The sequence below is a fragment of the Rousettus aegyptiacus genome, unplaced genomic scaffold, assembly GCF_014176215.1.
Source record: "Rousettus aegyptiacus isolate mRouAeg1 unplaced genomic scaffold, mRouAeg1.p scaffold_m13_p_7, whole genome shotgun sequence".
Lineage (NCBI taxonomy): Eukaryota > Metazoa > Chordata > Mammalia > Chiroptera > Pteropodidae > Rousettus > Rousettus aegyptiacus.
Window position 1 is genome coordinate 15,191,717 of NW_023416310.1, and position 24,028 is coordinate 15,215,744.

At 36.1% G+C, this 24,028-nt stretch overlaps 2 protein-coding genes across 3 annotated transcripts in view; one reads left to right on the top strand and one right to left on the bottom strand.

Annotated features, from left to right (window-relative positions):
• RBKS (ribokinase) overlaps positions 1 to 1,337 on the bottom strand; it is a 77,260-nt gene extending 75,923 nt beyond the window's left edge. The window contains exon 1 of one of the 2 annotated variants that reach the window (XM_016145353.2): positions 960 to 1,334. In XM_016145353.2, coding sequence (XP_016000839.1) covers positions 960 to 1,048 — 89 coding nt within the window. In that variant the 5' untranslated portion in view covers positions 1,049 to 1,334. Of the gene's footprint in view, positions 1 to 959 lie in introns of both variants that reach the window. The other variant, XM_036224068.1, reaches the window with a different exon arrangement.
• Positions 1,338 to 1,391: 54 nt separating this feature from the next.
• The window catches only part of BABAM2 (BRISC and BRCA1 A complex member 2), a 342,513-nt gene continuing 319,876 nt past the window's right edge, over positions 1,392 to 24,028 (top strand). The window contains exons 1-2 of the mRNA XM_016145351.2: positions 1,392 to 1,542; positions 4,769 to 4,920. Coding sequence (XP_016000837.1) covers positions 4,793 to 4,920 — 128 coding nt within the window. The 5' untranslated portion in view covers positions 1,392 to 1,542; positions 4,769 to 4,792. The remainder of the gene's footprint in view (positions 1,543 to 4,768; positions 4,921 to 24,028) is intronic.

Here is a 24,028-nt window from a genome sequence, read left to right on the forward strand (position 1 = left end):
TTTTATTTTTTTCTAGGTTCTCTGCTATCCTTTGGAAAAGCAAGGTTGCCGAACAGATGGGGTCTTGTGGTAGTATGCCTGATTATTTTTTTTTAATAATATAAAATAACATTATATCTCAAAAGCTGGTCAACAAAATATTAAATTTTAGCAATTTGAATGGTAGGATTTTCTTGGAATGTCTGATTTTTTTTTTTACAATGAATATTACTTTTATAATCAGAAAAGCCCCTTTCATTAAGAAAAGGAAGCTAAATTGGAAGGATCTCTCCATCCAACCTCACTGACCTAATTCAACTATTTTCATTTAGCATTTTTTCATTATTTGATCGCTTTTTAAAAATGGGTTGTAAATATTGTTACAGATTTTTATTTTGACACATTTGGGTTGCCAGAGGTAACCCATGGTTACTGTAATACTGAAAAATAAGCTGTAAATATGAAATACTGTAGGAACGCCAACAATCAATATGATGAAAAGTGACTCATTGTCTTTTCGACCTCCGCTCTATTCACTTTAGACAAGTTCAGACGAATAATACCCAATGTGGATAGTGTTATGGCTCACAAAACACTTTACCTCATTTAGTTCTCACAACAACCCTGTGAGGCAGGTGCATTCTTGGAGGTAAAATGACTTGACCAAGTCACTGGGCTAGTGAGGGGAGAGGCTCATCAGCCTGGTCAAGGGAAAAGAAACAGGTCTTTGGAGGAGCTTCTAGTTATTTCAGAGCTTTCACAACACCTTGGCCTCGATGTTCCCTCACCTGACATGCCATTAGAAACTCAAATCCTGCCTCTTCCACCCCATCAAGGCACACTGCGGGCTAGGGAAACCTGTGAGCTTACACCAAAAACTATCACTCTCCATCCATCCCCTAAGTCCCAGAGCAAAGGCAAAGAGCGCACGGTCCGCCCCCTCCCGCGAACCGCACTCTGCGTGCTGACCCCCGACTAACCTGACCAGGTCCGTCATGCAGGAGCCTACCACTACCACCGCCGCTACCTCCTCCTGCCACTGCCTCCCGGGTTCCCCAGACGCGGCCATTGCTCAAAGGAGGTGCTCTCCAACTCGGAGGCTGCCCTTTACCCTTTGGTCGACCCCGTAACCAGAGACGCCGCTCCTACGCTCCCTAACCACGCGGGCCTTCCCGACGCCCAGGCGGGTGGCCCACCTGAATGCCCGAAATAACCCCGCCCACCAAGTGCCCCTCGTTCTTCCAGGAATTGTCTCGCTGCACTGCCTCTCATTACAGGGCCCTTTTGATAGTTGCAGACTCCGCGCTGCTCGCCACGTACGACACACGCGCCGAAGAAGGAACTTTCAGGCGCTACGGGGACGCCTTTCCGAGCGCCCGGCTCCGCGGTGCGGGGACGCGCACGCCGCCCGGCTCCCGGGCCGCAGAGGGGGCGGGGCGGACGTCCGGGGGCGCGCACGCATCCGGCCCGCGGTGCGCGCGCAGGTCGGTGCGTCGGTCGGGGGCGCGCTCGGGGAACCTGTACCCCACGTAGTCGCCGGTTACCGAACGGACTAAGTTCCAGGTACCAAGACTGGGGCTGGTGAGGGGAGGTTGGATCCTAAGTCGCACAGGTGGCGCTGAGGACCGTGGTTTAAATATCTCCAGGGCCTTCCCTTTCTATAGAGAAGGCCCTCGTTCTAAAGATGCCCTGCTCATCCCCATCACGCTGGTCCCCTCAAGAACGAGCTCCCAAGGCCAGAAATTGCTTTCTCCTTATCTAGTTCGTCCCCTGGATCCCGATCAAGCTCAGACTCCTTCCTCATTCCCGCCTGATGAGGGGATCATACATTTTGGGAGAAGGGAGAGTTTCCCCTTTTAGATATCTCCTAGAATGGGGTGGTCAGGCTTGTTTTTATTGAATGTTGCTCCTTGGAGAAATTACTTCCCGAGTGTAACTTCCCTCGTGCGCTGTATGACGTTGACGTGACGCAGCAGGACGCCACCCCTTTCCGTTCCATGACGTCAGCAGGGCACATGTTTCCGTGTTTGTCATCCCATCTTAATTGCAAGAAACTGGATGATGCTTTAGACGTCTTTGTAGTCTCCAGGCAGCCCAGCAAAGGACCTCATGTGACCCTATTTTCGGGCAGCAGAACCCTGTGAAAATTGTATTTCTACATTTTCCTTTTGTGATATGTCAAAATCAGGAAATACAGATTACCTAGCTAGTATTCAAGCGAGTCTGATTACCATAAATTTTTACTAATCTGGGATTTGTTTCAGTGCTGCAATGTATAAAAGCTACTGCTGGGGGATGATACCCCATCCACGTCCCTGGCTCAAAAGGACTGTATACCAAAGGACCATTATCTCTGGTTATTCTGTGACCTCTGATTTTGGAGTATTTTTCTCCTACTTTAGAGAAGTCACAACACATCACAGTAGAAACATTTTAACGCTGCATGAAGTCTTGAACTGTCAAAAAATGGTATTATGGCTGCTCTGGAAACAAAGACAGAAATTCATTCCTTTAGGTGTCATTCCAAGGTCATGACAGTTGCAGAATCGGAATGGATTGTTGTTACCTTTAGTTTGGCTTCTGAAGCAGGTTTGTTCATTTTAGTATTTGACTAGGGCATCACTCACACCAGCTTCAGCAATCGGCCAGCAGTAGTCTAATTTGTTTCTAGTTGTAAAGCAACCATGGGTTTAAATTCATGACATTTTGTGTAAATTTTAGATAGATACTTAAAAAATTCATTTTGATGCTTTTCACTTTGGTGATTGAACTTATAAATGCTTATTTGAGGGGAGCATGGGAATAGTGGACCTTGAGGGAAATCTGGATTTGAATTCTAATCCTTCTACTTGGCTAGGTTTATGACTTTGAACAAATTACTTAGTCCTGTTGAGTATTAGTTTTCTTATCTGTGAAATAGAAACAATATTACCTAGAGGACAGGGTTGTTCAGAGGAAGTAAATGAAATTACAGATTGAGGAGGGTAATATAGCATTTGATGTTGAGGAAATGTTCAGAATATGTTGGTTCTGTTTCCCTTTTTCATAGAAGTGAAAGATATAATAATGATAGGTATTATGGGGAAAAACAGAAGAATAATTTTGTAATGTAGGTGAGATTCTTTTGCTTTTTTCCGTGATAAGTATTTTTGTATTTGCCTATGATCTAGATAAGCATCCTTTCAAGAACTGTGACATCAGTGGGTAGAAAAGGTGGAAATGTTGCAGAATAGACAAAAATAGGCTTCAAAATGATAACATGGATTAGTATACTTTTCAAAGACCAATTATAAAAGTTATTTGTATCATCTGTAAAGTGGAAATTCCAATACCATTCTTACTGCCCAGGGTTGTGGAGATCAAGTGCAATATGTACTTGGAAACTATAAGTAATAAGATGTTATAATAATACATATGATTTTTATGATAATACCATGCATTAGACATTTATTCTTACTTTGTGATGACATATTGGAATGGTGGAAGGATTTCATCTGTTAAGTGGTTGGAAGAGGAGTTTGTTTTATATTTTCAGAAAGGATGATTTGGGTATTAAAAATAAAGCTTTTACTGCCTCACTGGTACTTCTGGGTATCATCCAATATAGTGTTTTTATTTTTTGAAAGATCACTGCAGTTCTCTTTATTACTGTCTGAAATGATTAAAACAGGTACTAGTTTTCAACATTTATTTTAGCAGGGACGTGTAAGTTCTCATATGGTATAATATATGGAAACTAGAACCAGAACATCATTTACTTGTAACTTGCAGGAAATTAGTTTGCTTTTGATGTGGGATTATCCATTCAGGTTGAGGAATAAAATAATCATTTAAATTGACTTATTCACCTCTGAAAATAGAGGCTTCCATTTAGAAATCTATTAAGAGGAATTCACGTACTCCCTTCCCCTGCCATATACGGGTTTCCGAGTAATTTTAGATATGATTTATTGGTTTTACTTTTGTATTTTCAAGTGTAAGAACTTCTTAGTGCCCTATAGTCATAGAATTTTACATCCATGTTAGTTTGTGTTGCCGAATATCTGGACAAGTGTGTTTTCATGATTTAATTGTTTAAGTAGATTTTGCTACATCTAGTCCTCAAATATACTATCCTCTCCTAAAATTTTTGGAGGCATATTACCTCTCTCCATACCTAAATATTCATATAGCTTTTGTCTCTCTATTCATTTATTTATTTAAAAATGTTTATTGGGTGTTTAGTTTGTGATTTCTTTCCAGGGGATAGATCACTAAGTATGTAATTATAATATACTGTGGAGGGACAGTTATGAATAGGGATATATCAGAAGTAAATTTCTAGTAAGTCATACAGTTGCAAGCAGGTTATATTTGTTCTAGGATTTTATGTAGTATTGTCAATCAAGGTCTTACTTCCTATGGGGACATGGAGGATTTCTAACCTAGTGAATGTTTGTTAGAGGGAGAAGATTGTCAGTGAAGGCTTCTTAAGGCCTCAGTTGAAGTGGAACATGTCAGTTGTAAGAGAATAAGATAGTTTTAAGTAGAGTTTGGTAATATAGAAATCAGCTCTGGAAAGGAGGAGGGAATTGGATTTCGAGGGTTGCTTTTGTTTCTGAAAATCAATGTTACAGTCTATGTCCTAAGTAGGTGAGTAGCAGGGAGATGGTTTTATTGGAAGAGGCTGTTGTAAGTCAGAAAATGAAGTCTTCATTCATGCAAGAGTGTACTGTGCTAGTTTTCGGGAAACTTTTTAGAGCTAGTTCTTTTGGATACCCTGATCATCAATCTTTTCTTCTGCTTTCAGTGGTGATTTGCAAGTCAAGTTAAAATGTCCCCAGAAGTGGCCTTGAACCGAATTTCTCCAATGCTCTCCCCATTCATATCTAGTGTGGTCCGCAATGGAAAAGTGGGACTGGATGCCACAAACTGTTTGAGGATAACTGACTTGAAATCTGGGTATGTACCAGAACCAATTCAACCTTTACCTAATGATAAGCCTTTCTTGACAGACTCATAAAAATTGGCCACAGAAATTCATCAAATCATGATCTTATCACATGTTGATTCAGTTGATTTTGTCCAGTTCTTGGCATTTTGTGTTTCAAGTTGTTTTGTTTATTTGTGAGCCATTGCTGTATGATCATTGCTTTATGTCTTTTTAGAAGCATATCTCTTTGTTGACAGTTTGCCACATGGTTTTTAGCAAGTACGTTTTTCGTTTATTGACTCGTTTTCTTGTTATGTCCTCTGCAATCCAGTATGCACTCTAAGAGTTGAGTTTTGAGATTCTGAATTTGATAATCTTTCCTAATGGGAAAATTATAATAGCTAGCCAAAATGAGTCATTTTTTGTAATGGGTGAAATGGTAAGATCTCATACTTACAAAAGTTGCATTAAAAAAAACTCATGAATATATCGTATAGAAAAAATAGCTTAAATATATGTTTATAAAGAGTTATTTATGTAATTATATTAAAAGTCCATATAAAACAAATTGTACTGATTTATATTCTTGATATTTAATAAAACATGTCACCGGAAACCCCCCGAAAAATCAGTTTTTTATTTTGAAATAAATTTAGATTTACAGAAAATTTACAAAAATTCTACAGAAAATTAACATTGCTACAATACTGTTAACTGTTCTATAAACCTTATTTGAGTTTTGCCAGTTTTCCCATTAATGTACTTTTTTTGGTCCAGGAGCCAATCGAGGATGCAAAATGCATTAAGTTGTCTTGTCTTCTTTGTCTTCCCAACCTGTGACAGTTCCTGTCTTTCTTTGTCTTTTATGATTATTACATGTTTAAAGATAGCACTGGTTATTTTGTAAAATGTCACTCAATATAAGTTTGTCTAATGTTTTCCCTTTGTTAGTGTGAGAAACACATTTTTTTTTTCCCCAAGAATAATATAGAAGTGGTATTATACCATTTTCAGGCATCACATCAGGGAGTACATGATGTTCATATGTCTTGCTGCTAGTATGTTAACTTTGACTGCTCGATTAAGATTGTGTATACCAGGTTTCTTCATTGTAAAGTGATTTTCCCTTTGTAATTAGTAAGTAACTTATGGAGTAATGCTTTGAGACTGTGCGGATGTTCTGTTTCTTTCATACTTTTGTCCATTGATTTTAGCATCCACTGATGGGCCTTGCCTGCAACTGTTATTACTTTGGTGCTTGTCTAAGAGTGATTTTCTGTTTCCCTTATTCCTCCTACATCTATTAATTTCAGTGGTACTGTAAATAAGTACTTTCCCTTCTCCTGCAATTATTTATTTATTCGGTTATTTATTCATATCAATGCGAATTTTTAGGTATTTATCTTACTGGTTATAATTTGTATGTGTATCATACTAGCATAATTGCTATCTTCATTTATTTTGTTGCTCAATTGTTCTAGCCTTTGTCATGGGAGGCTCTGTTAAGTTGGCACTTAGGTCCTTTTGACATATTTCCGTTATCTTTTGAGCACTTTCTTACCAGAAATATTACATTCTTGATTCCCTTTTAGCTTTTCTTTTTAGGCTCTTTTGCCTTTTGCTTTCTACAAATCTTGCTATTTTTTGACTAAGCCAAAGACTTGGATGTAAGGATATAGACTTAAATTTTTTAGTGTAAAATGAAGAAGAATAATTTAGTTGGACATGTTACTGGAATAATAGGATACTTTTTAAAAGATCTGGTATTACCTTCAATGTAATTGATCAATAGGTTTTTCTTTTGGGATGACGAAAATGCGCTAAAATTAGATAGTGGTGATGGCTATTCATCTTTGTAAATTACCAAAAAAAAAACATGGCTAAATTTTGCACTTACAAGGGTGAATTTTACGGTATGTGAATTATGTCTCAATAAAGCTGTCATTAAAAAAAACTAATGGTAGCTGAAGGAAATTGGACTTTGGGTGGTAAACACACAATAGAATATACAGATGTCAAATTATAATGTACACCTGAAAATTATATAATTATATTAACCAATGTTACCCCAATAAACTTATTTAAAAAAAATAAAACTGAACAATTATAATAAACAAACAAACAAACAAACAACTAAACATGTGAACCAAGAATGTTTTCTGGCCTGAATGGGTAGGACATAGAAATAGGTCTTTATTCTTTAGTTATCACAAACATTTTTTTCAGAGATACCGAAGACGTGACAGGGGGCTGGAAGCTGGTTTATGTAGATGATATAAACCTGAACTTACTCCTTTTGTCAGTACCCTAAGAGAACTGTTGGGTTTGTTGATGTAGTCATTTTACTTCTTTTCTGCAGACTTCCTCTTTGGTGCTCCCAGATTCCTGAATGTTTAGTTGAGTGTTTAAGTGCAAATAGTGGGTCTGATGATAAATTCGAAAAGACTGTGCTAGACCTGGCCCTGTCTGGAATAGCTCTGTGAAAAATACTTGAATTGGCGTTTAATGACATTTAGTGTTTATGGAATTTACGTTTTTCAGACTTAAAAAAGGAAATAACAATATTTCTACCTGCATTAACAGTTGCTACACATAAAATGATATGAAAAGCTTTATTAACCTAGAGTATTATTGATTCCTTTTATGTAGTACTTGTCTGACAGATCCATGTAAGTTCTTTAGAAGCTTGTTAACACTTCCTTCTTCAATCCTTCCTTCTGCCAAAGTGTGAATTCCTCAAGTTTCTATAGTGAGACAGTGGCAGAGTTAGGGAGAAGAATGGATTTTCACGTATCACTTTTGGCATTTCTCTTTCCTTTAGATCAGCAGCACTCACAGTTATGAGAATTGGGATCCACATTTGTGATTTCTTTTAACTAAAAGGGGTGTACCCTGTAGGACACACTATACATAGAAGGTATACGGTGAGATCGATTTTTAGAGGTCACAAGAACCAGTCTTGTTATTACACATTGCTACTTTCTCTTAAAGAGATGAGGTCTCAGCATCTGTATTCTAGATCTGGCTCACAGGAGGAGTAGATAGGCAGGAATCTATTCAAAGTAAGATTTTTTAAAATAAAGCAATTCATTTTTATTTCTCTTATGGTACCCGCATCTTTCTACCTTGTCTTAAGACTGTGTATTTTTAAATTCCGTTGCTAGGCTGTCAGTATCTTAAGGACAGGGTCCTTGTTTATTTTATTTTTATGCTTCTTTAAGATCTTACTGTGGTACCTTTGACATGTTCCGTATTGAGTAAGGATTGAATGAATGAATAGGTTAGATGTTTCGCTAGAGAAGTTACTTCCTTTGGGGGTCAGAGTAGTGTGGACATATGGCTTAGAAGCATGTTTATTGGTCTGGTAGTTTATCGCTTTAATTCTGTTACACATAATCATTTTAAATGACGTTCCTTGACAAATGAATTGACATTTTTGAAATTACAGGAAAATGTATTACAGTGCTAAGTTTATTCTTCTCAGTGAAATATATGTTGAGACCTTGAGGGGCCAAATTTTTAATTTTAGGGAATTAGTTCATGAGCCCACTGAATGTTGATTAGGTTTCCGCTCTGTGTTAATTTGATCACAAGCATATGTTATTTGTAAGATGCCATATTTTGTCATTTTTAGTGATTTACTAATCTTGAAATTGTTCAGCGTTCTGGAATGATGCCGGGCAAACATAACAGAAAGGAAAGCACAGAGGGGGCTCACTGCAACCTGTGGCAGCTGAGCCTTAATATCTTTTTTCAGCATATCACAGTGACTCAACCTTATTGGCACATGGCTCTGTTTGGGGCATCTGCTGTGACATCTCATCCGCCCACAACTACCTGTTGCATTTTTTGTCCATGTTCTGAATTTCATTACTTAGTTAAAAATAGATACTCAGGGTACTTGATTACTCAATAGAACTGTTTTCAAAGATGAGTGTTGTAAGCTTTGAAGACTGATCTCAATTTGGCTGCATTACTCTCTCTAGATGGCACATTGAACCTTTATAAGTCTGGTGCCCCGAGGGAAGCTGCTGCCCTTGGAGACAATTTTAATTTTGACGATGGGCAACTTTTACCAATTTAGTATCTAGTTGTTCACTTGGCTTTTCCATTTCACTTCCTTTTCTGTACTCTTCTGGAATCTATTTTCTTTTTCCCTGTTCATATCTTCATACTTTATATATTTATTATGTGTAAATATGTCTTTAAACAATATACAGTCTTGTTGTACATGTTTAAAAAGTTTATACAAATGATATTATACTATGTATTTTTCTGCAACTTGCTTATTTTGCTTAGTATTAAGTTCATGAAATTTATCTATACTGATACTCACGGTCCTCGTTCTTCCATTTGCATGGTTATATCCTTTTACTTTGTATGACTATGCCTCTAATTTTTTATTCACTCCTACTGCTTGGCCTATATGTTGTTTTACGTTTTCTTTTTGACAATGCCATAACGACCATTTTCCTACCTTTGTGCAGGACGATATATATGTGAGAGTATTTTCTGGGGCAGAGTTTTTTCACCTGGGTGTTTTTACCCATGAGTGGTTATAAAATCAATTGAGTGAGTCACTTCAGTGTTTAAAAACGAAAGAGAATGGAAATGATCAGAACGTGTGACATATAACATGAATAGACTCTGTTTCGTGGATTCCGGTTTCAGTTAAATAAGTATGTGTGCACTGGATCACAAGATAAAATATGTTTGTGAAGATCAAAAAAGTGTGAAAGGTACCTCTCTGAGGTATATTTCTAGGAATAGAATTGCTAGTTCTTAGGTTATATGCATTTTCTATCTTATTAGATATTGCCAGATTGTATCAATTTCCTTCTGCCAAAAATGAATGAGAGTTTCCATTATCTTATAGCCTCAACAATTCTTTGTGTTGTCTGACTTAAAATTTAGCCCAGTTGGTGGGTGTGAAATGGTATCTCATTATGGTTTTAATTTGTATTTCCATGATTACTAGTGTAGTGAAGAATCTTTTCATATCCTTATTACCAATTCAGAGTTCTTATTTTAGGAATATCCTCTGCCCATCTTTTTAGTGATTGTATTTTTGTATAGATCTTAAAACATTCTTTAAGTATTTTGGATACTGATCTTTTGGCAGTTACATGTATTACAAATATCTGCATTCAGTCTGTGGTTTATATTCTTAATTCGGTGCTCCTGGTATCCAGAAGTTTTAATTTTAATGAGTCACATTCATCATTTAGATGTGTGTGTGTGTGTGTATGTGTGCGCGCTCGCGCGTGTGTGTATGTAAGAGAAAAGGGACATTTCAAGAAATTCTGTCCTATCCAAAAGATACAAATCTTCCTCTAAGAATTTAAAATTTTCCCTTTTTTCTTTTTTTGGTCTTTAAATAGAATTAAAAAAAATTTTTTTTTTATGAAATGTTGTGAGATAGGGATATCATTTTTTTCTCCCCGCATGGTTAATTGGTTGTCCCAGCATCATTTTTGAAAGGTCAGCCTTTGACCGTGGATCTGAGATGCTACCTCTGTTATTATGTCAAGTTTGCATTACACACGGATCTGTTTCCAAGCTTTCTGTCCAGATATGTCAACCTCTATGTCCTTGTGCCAGTTCCACACCGTCTTAGCTATTACAACTTTATAGAATGTCATGTTAGCTGGTAGGAAAAATTCTCCATATTCATCTTCTTCTGATTCTTAAAAATTGTCTTACCGAGCCATGTATTCTAAAAACTTTTTGATAACCTCATTTAAATAGTTGCATACTGTTATGTTAGGACATACCATAATTGAGTTAACAAAAACCCCTCTTTTTAACTCACTAAGAAAAGGAAATGAAGGGAAACTGACCTAGTGAGGGGCTAATTGAAAACTGATGGTCAGGAAAGCTCTGAGGAAATGACATTTAAGTTGTTTCATGAAAGATGAGAATAATTCAATGTGAGGAACTGAGGAATCTGATGTAAAAGGAATACCATGTGCAGATCCAGGAGAAAGCTTCAAATGTACAGGGATCTGCAAGGCCAAGCGGTTGGAAGGTAGTGAGAGGGAAATGAGATGAGATTCTAAAGATAGTCAGGGGCCAGATTATGCAGAGCTTGGTGGGCTATATTTGAAAACTTGTGTTTTATATTAGGTGGACTGAGAAGCTATTGGAGAATTTTAAGTGGAGTGACATGATCTTATTTTTTAAAAAAATCACTGGTTATTAAACAGAAAATGGCTTGTGCAGGATAAGATGGACTAATAGCCGTATATTACAGTAGAACAGGGGAGAGATGATTGAGTCTTAGAATATGGTGGTGATGAAAAGAAGAAATGGTAGAGATGAAAAGAAGAAAGTAGTAAGCTATTTAGAGCAGCAGTACCCAACCTTTTTGGCACCAGGAACGAGTGCTCTTATGAGAATTAAAGCCTGATGATCTGAGGTGGAGCTGAGGCTATGAGGCTAGCGCAGGGGAGCCACTGCTAATGCAGATGAAGCTTCGCTGGCTCACCCACCACTCACCTGCTGCTCTGCGGCCCGGTTCCTGACAGGCCATGGACCAGTACCGGTCCATGGTCCGGGGAGTGGGGACCCTTGATTTAGAGGGTGAAATCTTGAGGATGTTGAATTTTGGGTTTGAGTAAGGGGGTAGATGGTCATGCCATCTGCTGAAATGGGAAGATTGGAGGAGGAACTGCTTTAATTTGGATTCATTGTTTTCTAGGTCTGACATGCAGCTAACATTGTAGGTTTCCATTTGCATTTTTTCTGTGGCGAATCTCATATCTTAATTTCTTGTGCCTTCTTGCCTTGTTGAAATGTGCATATCACTAGCATGCAAAGAAAGGAGGAAGAGAAGGTTTGTTTTTGAATTCCTGAAGTCTGAAATGTCTTTAATTCTACTTTAAAACTTGATTGATAATTTGAGCAGGTACAGAAGTCTGTATTGCAGATTACCTTCCCTTTGAATTTTGGAGGCCTCAATCTGTAGTCATGGAGACCCCCAATACACATATTGTTGTAGTTTCATGAATGCAGTATTTTTTCTTCTCTAAGGATATTAATTATAGTTTTCATATATATATATATGAAATGACATATATATATAAATGAGCTACAATTGCTTAAATACAGGTAAAAAATATTTTTTAATACCTTGCATTATCTCTGTTTTGCTTTCTGTCTTTAATGTTGGTGGCCTTCCTCAAACTGATGATTCTTGGTTGACCATGTCTATTCAAGAGTGGGGCTCTAAAATTGAAGCTCTTTGTGCATAGGTAGGCTTGTTGACTACTGAGTCTCATTGTAGTGTGATCAGGCAATAACCTGGCCTTTTATTAGGAAATTGTCAGATTCATCATCTGGAGATCTTCTCTGGGGCTATGAAAAATAAAAGTGCTTATGTGGATGCATATATTTCTGTGTGTCAGCAAAATTCCAGTTCCTGGGCCAGAGAGTATGTAAATTTTAATACTTTTGATGTATTTAATATATTGGTATATTAAATTTATATGTAAGGATATATAAACACATATAACTCTCTCCAGAAATGTATTGTCAGCTTATACTCCCACTAGCGGTGTATGAGGATGTCAGTTCCTCTAGTTTTGATAATATCCGTATTATAAATTTTATAAGATTATTTGCCAATCCAGTAGATAGGAATAGTATTTAATTGCTCTTTTATTTTGCTTTATTTGTGTGTGCGTGTGTGTGTGTGTGGGGGGGGGATAAACGACCAATTCATGGCATTTATCCATTTTTCTGGTGGGGGTATTTGTCTTTTTCTTATCGATTTGCAAAACTTTTTATATGTGTGAAGGTTGATTGGGTTGAAGGATGAATTGACTTGGAGATGCCAACTATTTTTAGCAGCTAGGTAGAAACTACCAATTTTCAGTAGTTTTTAAAGAGTGAGCATGGGTTGTCTTGAGCAGAATCATACAACAATTAACTGCAGAGGGTTGAAGAAGCCTGCCTGCCAGGGCCTCTTAAGGGATGTACAGACTAGAGTAGGAGTTCCGTTGGAGGGTGGAGAGCTGGTGTAGGCAACGAGTGTGTGAGGTCATAGATATTACAGGGGAGAAACTTTGCCAGGGCTCAGAGTGCTTATCTAGGTACCAGAGCATCTAGACACCCAGGGAACATGTGCGTGGTGTTGATATTTTGAGTCCAGGTTGTCTTTCAGAAATTATTTCCTAGGCTTTTTTAACTGGAAGAAACAGTTTCCCTTACTCCTCATGGCTCAGCTCATACTCTTTTCTCCTCTTAGAGATTTAATTTTGGTAGCTGCCTGTTCAGCCTTCCTCTAATTATAATAGTATAATATGGTTAATTATACTATTATTTTATATGTTATATAAAAAATTATGGATCTTTTAACATTTCAAAGTGCTGTCACTTACATTTTGTACTTAGGATTTTAGGGGGAAAAGTCAAAGTGTTGATATTGGCCTTGACTCAGCGAACTCTGAAATCACTGACCTTGGGAGCTTTTGCTAGGGTCTCAGTCTTCCCACAGAGTCTGGAGTGGTAAGTGCTAGGACAAACTGGGCCTGGAGTTTTAGGTAGTTGTGAAATTTGGGCTTTTCTTGCCCTGCAGTGACTTCATTTCAGGGTGACTTCATTTGGTCTGGAGGTTGGGGTAGGGGAAGAGGTGAAAGGAAGTAGCCAGTACAGTGTGTAAAGGAAAGGGGTAGAGATCCTTTTGGTCTATTCCTAGCTCTACTTTGCATTGTTCAAGGAAACAAAAACTCACTCCTGCTGTTATCTTTGTCCTCTCTGTTCTGTGCAATTTTAAGGTAGTATTTTTTGACTAGTTTTGTTTCATTAGGACAAAAAATTCTTTAAGATTAGATGATAAGCGAGGCTCTTTTAGTGCATATTAATAGGCACATACATTTGTTTTAGGACTCCAAATTAATTATTCCTACACTATCATTTATATGTTAGAGGACTCCTTATGCCCATGAAGAACAGCCTCCTTTTTAGCATTCGTGTTACTTGAATAAGCTTGTTGTTCAGTGCTATGTTCTTGAGAAATAATTCTGTAATCTTCCTTTCCAGGGCCACATTTCCTGAGTAATTTGGTTATCTTTCTAATGACTTGTTATGAAAGTTGTTTTTTCCATTGACCTTGCTTCTCTTGACTCTTTGAAAAATGTATCCTTATTTGTTTTCTGAAAAGGTTTTTATCTTAACCTTTGCTCTTGCCAACTTATTGATAAGAGATACCGAATCAAGTGGAAGTTTTGGAGAACATTTTGATGTTCCACTATTATGTATAATGCTCTCAGAACAATTGCTTTTTTCATCTATGGCCGCCTAAGACTCTTTTCGTTTAGAAAACATTTAAAAAATTTTATGGTTCGTACAATTATTATGTTCAGTTTGAGCATTAGCATATACTTTTTTGATGTAAAATATACATAAGTTTACCATTTTAACCATGTTTAAGTGTACAGTTAAGTGCCATTAAGTACTTTCACATTGCTGTGCAGCCATCACCACTGTCTACCTCCAGAACCTTTTACTCTTGCAAAACTGAAACTCCATGTCTATTAAATAATTACTCCTCATTCTTCCCTTCCCCCAGCCCTTGGCAATCATCATTTTATTTTTTGTCTATGAATTTCACTACTTTGGGTATCTTAAATGGGTGGAATTATGCAGTGTTTGTACTTTTGTGACTGGCTTATTTCACTTACTGTAATTTCTTCAAGGTTTATCCATATTGTAGCATGTATCAAAATTCCCTTTTTAAGGCTGAGTAATATTCCATTGTACATATATACTACATGTAGTTTTTCCATTCATCTATCAATGGACACTTGGGTTATTTCCATATTTTGGCTGAAATAGTTCAAATGGAGAATTGAGAGTCCATGTAGATGGACAAAATTGCAGAGATAATAGGACTTTAAACATGAGTTCAGGATAGTGCACGCTCTTCTTTAGGTGTGGAGGCCTGGGATTTAAAACTGACCTACACTATCTTTAGACTTTCTAAAAAATTATATGACTGACTGCCATGGATTATGCCAGCAGTTGTGTTACAAGATTAGGTGACCCCTCCAAACTGGATCATCAAATTAACTAATACATTTTTATATAGGATGAATCCAAGAATATGTTGGTGTTACATCTAAATATAAATTAAATAGTGTTACAAATTCTGAGCAGCCAGACAGATAATTTTATGATAAATTTTAAGCAGTGAACTATATCGATATTACTGCCAATTTAGCAGAGGTATCAGAACACTTGGCCAGGAATAAATTAATAGTGTTGTTACTGCAGTGGGGAGACCAAGGTGCATAAGGAGATTAGGGGACATCAAAGTGAAGCAGTTTATCTTCATATCCAAAGACCTTAAACATTTAAAGGATCTTTTGAGAAATGTTCCTCAAACTGTCATTGGTGAAAGGCCAGTTTTAAAAAAGTTTAAAAAATTTCCAGTCTGTCGCCAACTGATACTTTTGTAAAATACAACAAATGAATTATTAGAAAAATGAAATAAAAACATATGATATATAGGCTGGGCTTATTAATATTAGATTCATCAGACTTAAAATCACTCTTACAAATTGCTTTAAATGTTTCTAAATTCTTACTATCAATTTTTGTGCTTATCTCATCGGCATTAGTAACAGTTTATAGTCCAGCGCTGATCAATGGACCCTGCTTTGAGTAGCACTATTCTGGAAGGGTCTCTGCATTCTGACAGGTCAGGAGTTAACCTTTTTAGATTCCCTCAGAGGTGAAACAATAGTATATTAGTGGTAAGTAATTAATAACTACACTTTGGATAATCTGAGATACTATTCTTTTTTTTCTTTTAAAACAAATATGGTAGAACAAATATGAAAGATGGTTATAAGAATGAGACTTCTCTCAAAATCACTAAAATTTTCAGTTAGTAAAAACTCAGAGTATCATTTTGTTTATGTATTCTTATGTATACCAAGGAAGCATGACTTGTAAGGAGAGAATGTTTACAATACACTTTTCCTTTTTTCTTCCTTTATTCCTGCACATTTTAAAGATCAAAAAATTTTTTGCTATTTGCTTGTTAAAGCTACGTATGGATTTATATTTTCTAAGTTGATCAACATCTTAAAATTACGTCATTGAGTTGGGTGGCATTTCAGTTTCTCTAATTGTAACTAATGAAGATTTTTAATGATAATGATACAGACAGTAAGTCAATTTGTATTACATTGTTTTTGTTAAAGTATTATTGTTTGCCATTTTGAGTTTGTTTTATGTAGTTCATGGTAGATTTTTTTTAAACTTAAAGAATTGGTATTAACTTTAGAAGTCATCTTATTATATAATATTGTCTTTATTTAGCATAGAATTATAGAATTTCAAAATTGGAAGGCATTACACTCCAGTGACCACCATGGACCGTGTGAGCCCCTCCCAGTGCTTCTCTGCCAAGTGGCTCTGGAGACCGTGCCGAAGTGTCTCGTCACCAGGAGACTCCCTGCAGCCAAGGCCGCTCACTGGGCAGCCGATGCTGTTAGAAAGTCCTTTCCTTTGTTAACCTGAAACCCTTTTTGTGTCACTTCTGCTTCTTGGTACAATATAGAATAAGCTTAATCAATCCTCCGTGTGACAACACTTCAAATAAATGAAGTCGTGTTTTGTATTTTTTTCTTCTGTTGGCTACATGTAACCTTTGTTTATATCATGTGATTTGTGACCTTTTACCATCCTCTTTGGCTTCTTCCGCATGTGATGCAGTTAGTCTCTATATTTCTTAAAGTGCAGTACCTAACACTGAATGAAGTGTTCAAGGAATGGCTTTGACCAGTGCGGAGTATTGTTATCTTCATTTTTTTGGAAGCTATATTTCCTGAGGTTGTATTGGACAGAAGTGTGTGTTATAAACCATTAGTAGGTTGTGACCCACTGATGTGTTAAGAAATTATTTTATTGGGTCTCAATTCCCATTAAAAAATATGAAGTAGAATAGAACTGAACAAAAAATGTCAGTGCCTTTCATGTACTATTGCATGAAAATTTTGTTTCAACTTCTGTATACTTATACATATATATGTATATGTATGTACATACTCAGTATATATATGTGTACTGAATGGTGATATAAAATAGTGATTTAAAAGTTTCTTACTGTGTGTCAAAAAAATTCGGAAGCCTCTGTCTAGACTCAAGGCTTCCCCTCCTTATTTTTCTTAGACAGCTCCTTCTGGTCTCTTCCTGCTCTGCAGACCGCTTGATATCCCGTCTTGATACTCTTCTTTTGATACCCCTGTGGGTCTTGTGTTGTGTAGTATAAAGGACATTATGAGCTCCATTAGATTCGCTTTAGGACCTGGGAAAATGATGACTCTGATTCAATCTCTTCATGAGTGGACTCTGAGAAATTTTGTCTTTGGAATGAAGAAGGCATAGTAATGAGATGAGAAGGTTATTGAATTTTTTTCCCTTGATTCTGAGAATTACTGCCCAAGCAAAGTTAAGGTTTTCAAGAAAATAGTGATTAAGATAGGCTTTCTCCTCCACATTTTTGATTTTGCAATAATGTGCTTTTGAATACCCATAGTTAGCATTAAGTGTGCCAGGCACTGTTCTAAATATTTTATATGTGTCAACTCAGTGAATCCTCATAATACCTCTGTGGAGTATGACTATTGTCCTCATTTTATAGAAGGAAATCAAGGAAGAGAACCATGGCTTAACTTGCACAAGGCTTTACAGATCAGTGTGTGTAGTATCTCCAGCAGCGATCCAAGAAAAAATCCTCCCAGATCACCTAAACAACCACAAATACATGGATGGTACATTTATCCCATTATCTGGTAGTTCCAGATATGCTCATAATCACTTAAATAGAAGAATTTGAGGATTTAAAAAACTTTTCTTCCATTTTTAGAAATCACCTTTCAGCAAAAGGAAAGGGAATCCTTTAATGACATTTCAGAATCTATTAATTCTCCCTCTTCCCTTCTTCACTCCTTTGTGCCATCTCTCCTTCTCTGTTTTTACCTCCACCTGTCATCTGTTTCCACTACAGTTCACTTTTTCACTTTTTCTTATTATTTTTCTTCTCCCTGTCCTTCCCCTTTTCCACTTCCTATACCAGTTTTCTGTTCTTTTCCATACCCTGCCTTTGTATTTTTTATATTCACTCAGATTTATTTCTTAAAAGAAAGGCATATATTGAGCACTGGTAAATGTGAGGCACGGTCGAGATACAAACAAACGAAGCAAATATTATGACAGCCAATAAGAGAAGGAGATCAAAGCTGTGCTAGTTCATTCCATTGAGAATCTGAGTTACATGCCGCAGTATGTACTCTCTAGTCCTTCCCTGTAAAGAGCAGAAATTGAGATTGGAATTTAGATACATAGTACACTTGACCCTTGAACAGCATAGGGGCACCAACCCTCATACCCTGGATAGTCGAAAATCTGCATATAAATTTTTACTCCCCCAGAACTTTACTACTAATAGCCTATTGTTGACCAGAAGTCTTAACAATACCATAAACAGTTGATTAACACGTATTTGGTATGTTATATGTATTACATAGTATATTCTTACAAAAAAGTAAGCTAGAGAAAAGAAAATGTTATTAAGAAAATCATGAGGATGAGAAAATACATTTACAGTATTAATCGACAATAATCTGCGCAGTTTAAACCCATGTTGTTTGTTCAAGGGTCAGTTGTATACACATGATAGAAATAGAAAGCCCCAGAATTCAGAAACTAGGGAATACATCCATTTAGGACATGTTTTGGGTCAAGGAATGAAAATGGTGGCTTAAAAAGGTTAAAGGAAATTTTTATTGAACAAATTAAAAGTGTTTAGTATAACATTAACTTTATAGAAATAGTATGGAAGTTGGCCTTGTCCCTAGAAATTTCTGATAATATTTATTAATGTAAGAATTACCAGCATTCCCACAGTTGGAATGGGAATCAGTCCAGGACACTTATGTAATTTGCTTTGAGTTTGACATGACCTTGGAGTGTGCTTGTCTTCTGCGGTCCCACGTGCTCAGGTGCTCTGTGTGCCAGTGAGGATTCTGCTGGGCATGGAGGGCCCCAAGGGTTAATGCGCTCTATTTCATCATAGAGCTTTCAGTCTAGCAGGGCAACTGTCTCCTTGATTTTCCCCCTATTTAAGGACAATTGCAGGTAAGTAGTTTTCCTTCCGCTGTCTTGACCAGATCCAAGTCATTCTTTGAGGCCGGTTGTAGTCCAGTGAACCTTTCTTGATTCCCCCAGCTAAAAGTGGTTTCTCTGTTCTCTCAGCTTCTATTGTGCTTATTTTCTTTAACCACTAATTTGGCAATTAATCATGTTAATTGCTTTGTGACTTGTATCTATTGTTGTCTCGAATTGCTATTTAAATTGTGTCTTGTTTGACTTTCATAAGTTTGATTTTTATTTTCTGATTACAATTGAAGTTTCCTAAGAATAGAGACTTCTTTCTTTAACTGATATAGCAGCAGTCTCTAAACTTTTTCAATTATGCACTTCAAATAATTTGATTATAAACCCCCAATGCATGCATATTAATTATAAAATACATTTATTATTATAAAACATGTGAATATAAGTTAAAAAGAATGATATAAGATGAAGTAAGCAATACTGTAAGATAATTTGTTACTTATAATATGGTATTTTTACCTATCATACCTGAAAAAGAAATCTGAAAAAATATATAGATACTAATGGAAGAAATGCAGTGTTGGCTGCATACATACATTGTGCCATAGACTGTTTTTCAGTCCCACTCACCTGAAAATTTGTCCGTACTTGCATTATTGGTATTATTTTCTAGCCAAAAATTTGCAAAAATCAGTTTAAGCCACTTGTCCATTTCTTAAAGGCTTTAGTATAGTTAAAAGTAAGACAGTGGATTCCTTATTCCATGAAGCATATCACAGTATGCTGAAGGCAAATGAATAACTGAGAGAACCACCACCAACTCCTCTGGGTGTGGAACTCCGCACTCCTCCCTCAGGACACTTGAACGACTGAGTGGGAACCAAGAGAAAGTGCTAGGGTCAACCTGTAAAATACATATTGGTAAGGAGTAATTTCTCTCTCTCTTTTTCTCTCTCCCTCCATCTTCTCTATGTATACTCTCTCTCTCTATTCTCTCTCTCTCTCTCTCTCTCTCTCTCTCTCTCTCTCTCTCTCTCTCTCTCTCACACACACACACACACACATATAATTTTCTTCCAATACCCTAGTGGGTTGTCTTACTCATTTGAAGACAGGCCATTGACCTGTTATGTTCACCAATACTTACAAATTTCATTTGGAGAAAAGAAATGCGTATCCCCAATTACAAATTCAGGGATGTAAAATAGACAAACTTTCTAGCTTCGTAAGAGTGAAAAAGGATTCTATTAAAGAGAAGTTGAAGATCATGAAAACAAGCTGTTTCCAAATGGTTTACTCTCATGCAAAAATGTGAACTTGCTTAGCGCAGGTGGCTGTGTCAATCCACTGGTAGTAGAAAATCCAACTGAAATTACCGTCATTATTACTGAGCCCAGACATAGTCCACACTTAAAGCAGTGGTTCTCAAACTGGAGTGTGCTTCAGAGTCACCTGGAGGGCTCATTAAGACTAGATAACAAAACAAACAAAAAACTCCCCCAAACCCCCAAAACAACTAGATAGCGTAAAACATATTCTTACATTTTAATAATTAACATCTGCGTCACCACTGCCTAGATCAAGAAATAAAATGTTGGCAGTGCCCCAGGAGCCCTCTGTGTGCCTTGTCCCAGTCGCCACTTCCTTCTTTCCCCATAAATAAGCTACTGTTCTGACTTTGTAGTCATCACTTCCCTGCTTCTCTATAATATTTTTTATCAGTACACAACCACTATAGTTTTTTTTCTGGTTTTGAACTTCAAACAAATGGAATCATAAATGTATTCTTTCATTCATCAGTGTTGTTTGTGGGATTCATCTATGTTGTTGCATGTGTGTGTAATTTATTTATTTCATTGCTATTTATTTCACTTTATGATTGTATCTCAATTCATTTTTCTGTCCTGTGGCTGAGGGGCATTTAGGTTATTTCCAATTACATTTTAATTGTTCACTTTGGAGCTATTTCAGAGAAGGCTGATGCTATTAACATGTTTAGAATCTGCCTTTCAGGTTCCAGATCAGTTTAAGGAGCACTGACATCTTTTCATTATGCATCTTTTAGTCTGTGAACGTATATGTGTTAATTTTTTTCTTCATTTTCTTAAAAATAATTTTCTACGTAGAGATCTTGTACATCTTTTGTGACACTTATTTCCATGTAGTTGTTCGATAGATGTTATTTTCAGTGGCATCTTTCTAAAAGTTTTTGTTTTTCAACTGATTATTGATGGTATATAGATATACATGTACAGTATACACTTGATTTTTTTGTGTGTTCTTTGTCTAGAAACTTTATTAAACATATTATTTCCAATAATGCATATGAAGATTTAAAAACTTCTCAAAGTTTTAAAAACATGCAGTCATATTATCTGCACATAAGATATCATTTTATTTCTTCCTTTCCAATATTTATACTCTTATTTCTCCATGCTACTCTGCTTGCTAGGACCTCCAGTACAATGTTGAATAAAAGTGGTAAGAGCTGGTAGATATCCTTATCTCATTTTCTATCTCAAAGGGAAAAAATTAACATTTCATTAGCTTCATATAATGTTGCTGTAGGTTTTTTTTACAGATGGCCTTTATTATATTAAGGAAGTTATTTTTTTTATCCTCATTTGCAAAGAGTCTTTAAAATCATGGATGGATGCTTAATTTTATCAAACACTTATCTTGTTGACTTGATCATCTTAATTTTCTCTTTTATTCTGTTAACAGAGTGAATTAAATGCACATATTAGAAAAAGAAGAAAACTTTAATGACCTAAGCATCTATCTCAAAAAATTAAGATTTCCTCCTCTTAGTTAACTGTTAAAAATGGTACTGAGCCCATCTTTCTTACTGAAATCATTTTTAATTTAAACCACATTTTTGTTATAAGAACACCTATTAACATTTAAAAATACTCCCTACCCTAAAGTCGATTTGAAATCTGTTATCTATAAATGGAGATGTAGTATAGAAACTGGGAATAACAGTTGATACCACATGAACTGGAAACACATTAAAAAATATTTTATAAATTTTAAAATATTCTGGGCTGCGTCACTTATTTTGGTAATGGCATTTTGAAATCTTAAGCTAAGAATTGAATCCATCACTTTCTAGTAGAAATAGATTTGAGGCTTTGAGGTATAGAGGATATATTTGGTGTATTAGGAACATCATATGTCATCGAGTAGTTAGTTCCATTTTGAGAACGATGTAAAAAGTCTACCTCAGTACAATTTTTCTGCTTGCTTTTACCAATTTTAATTCATGAGTCTTCCTGTAGAATGGCATGAACTTGACCCAGAGGGTTTTGATGTAGTCAACACGATGGGCCACAATTACTTTCTAAGGCTTGAGGGTGTAAAATTCTGTGAATCAGAAGTTCAAATGCCTTCATAGTATAGATTATGTAGATAGCTATTAAGATAGCCTAAATCAAATAAACAGAAACAAACTCATACAGAGAACATTCTGATGGTTGCCAGATAGGGAAGGAGTTGAGGGGAGGGTGGCTGTAAAAGGGGACTGGATTAAGAAGTACAAATTGGTGGTTTACATTATAGTCATGGGGGTGGATGTGAAGTTCAGCACAGAGAATAGAGTCAGTAATATTGTAATAACTATGGTGTCTGTTGGGTACTAGATTTATTGGGGTCATCACTTCATAAGTTATATAAATGTCTAATCACTGTGTAGTACACCTAAAATTAACATACTAGGGTATGCCAACTGTAAATGAAAAATTAAATTATTTTAAAAGATAACTATATCAGTCTTCTAACTTCTTTACTGCTGCATTTCAGTTTAGAAACTATGATAATTTTGAAACTGATTTAATCTGAGTGGAATCATTGATGATAGATTGAATTCAGAGAAAATAGTTCTATAAAATGAAAATGTGAATATCAGTTAACAGCAATTCACTCTAATTTGTGGCTTCATAGTTATCCAGTAGGCAATTATTGGTCTTTGAGCCTATTTTATTGCACAGTCACCTGCTATTTTAGGTTGCCAAAGCCGAAGATTTCTTCCTTCTCAGCTGATGTTGAATATTGTTAGTTAAGCACAAACGTCATTATCAAGAAAACAGGAAGCCATGGAGAACATGCCAAATGGTAATTTAACAGTCAGACTAAAGGAAACTGACGCAGACTCAGGGAAGGAGCCTTGGACTCATCTACTTTGTTCTTTTTAGATGGTTTGAAGAGTAGCTTTGGTTTAAATCCTTATTTTTTTTTCCAGAAAATATATCACATAATAAGTTTAGCATTAAATTAGAAAGCATGTATTTTACATTGCCTCAAAAATGCTAATGTCTTAAAGGTTGTATGTGTAAGATCTTAAGGCCGTATTAATCCAGGTTAATTCTTGGCTGTCACTAAAAATATAAAGTGTAATGAAATTGCCAACTTTCCTCTTTATAGTGATATTTTAATAATTTGAGTCAAATCTCTATAAGTAGGAACAAGTAATAATTTAAAGAGGATTCAAATCCACATTTACCTTTCACTATTTAAAGAGTTTATTAAAGTTTGCTAAATAAATCATTAGTGTCAACATTATAGAGCCTGTTTAATCAAGTTGTGAGAGCCTCATTCCCTCTTTTACATCATTGATTTATATGTATACAAAACTTACACTTATTACTGACAAATCATTTTATTTTCATTAAAACACATGATAGAACACTCTTTTTGGTAATGTTTTATCAGTTTTTGCTTTTCATTATTATAGGTATTTAATGTCATTTGTTGAAAAAATTATAATTCGCATTTTCACTAGATTGCCCCTTTAATTACTGAGAAATGATTTAGTGTGATGGCTAAGAAAATGGGCCCTGAACCCAGACATCCTAGGTTTGGATCCCCACTCTGTCACTTACTAGCAAGCTACATAGCTTGTACGTACCTCAGTTTCCTCATCTGTTAACTGGAAGTAATAATAGCACCTACCTCTGAAGGTTGCCGTGGGCTTAAGTAATTTAAAGAACTTAGAGTAGTGCCTGTCATGTA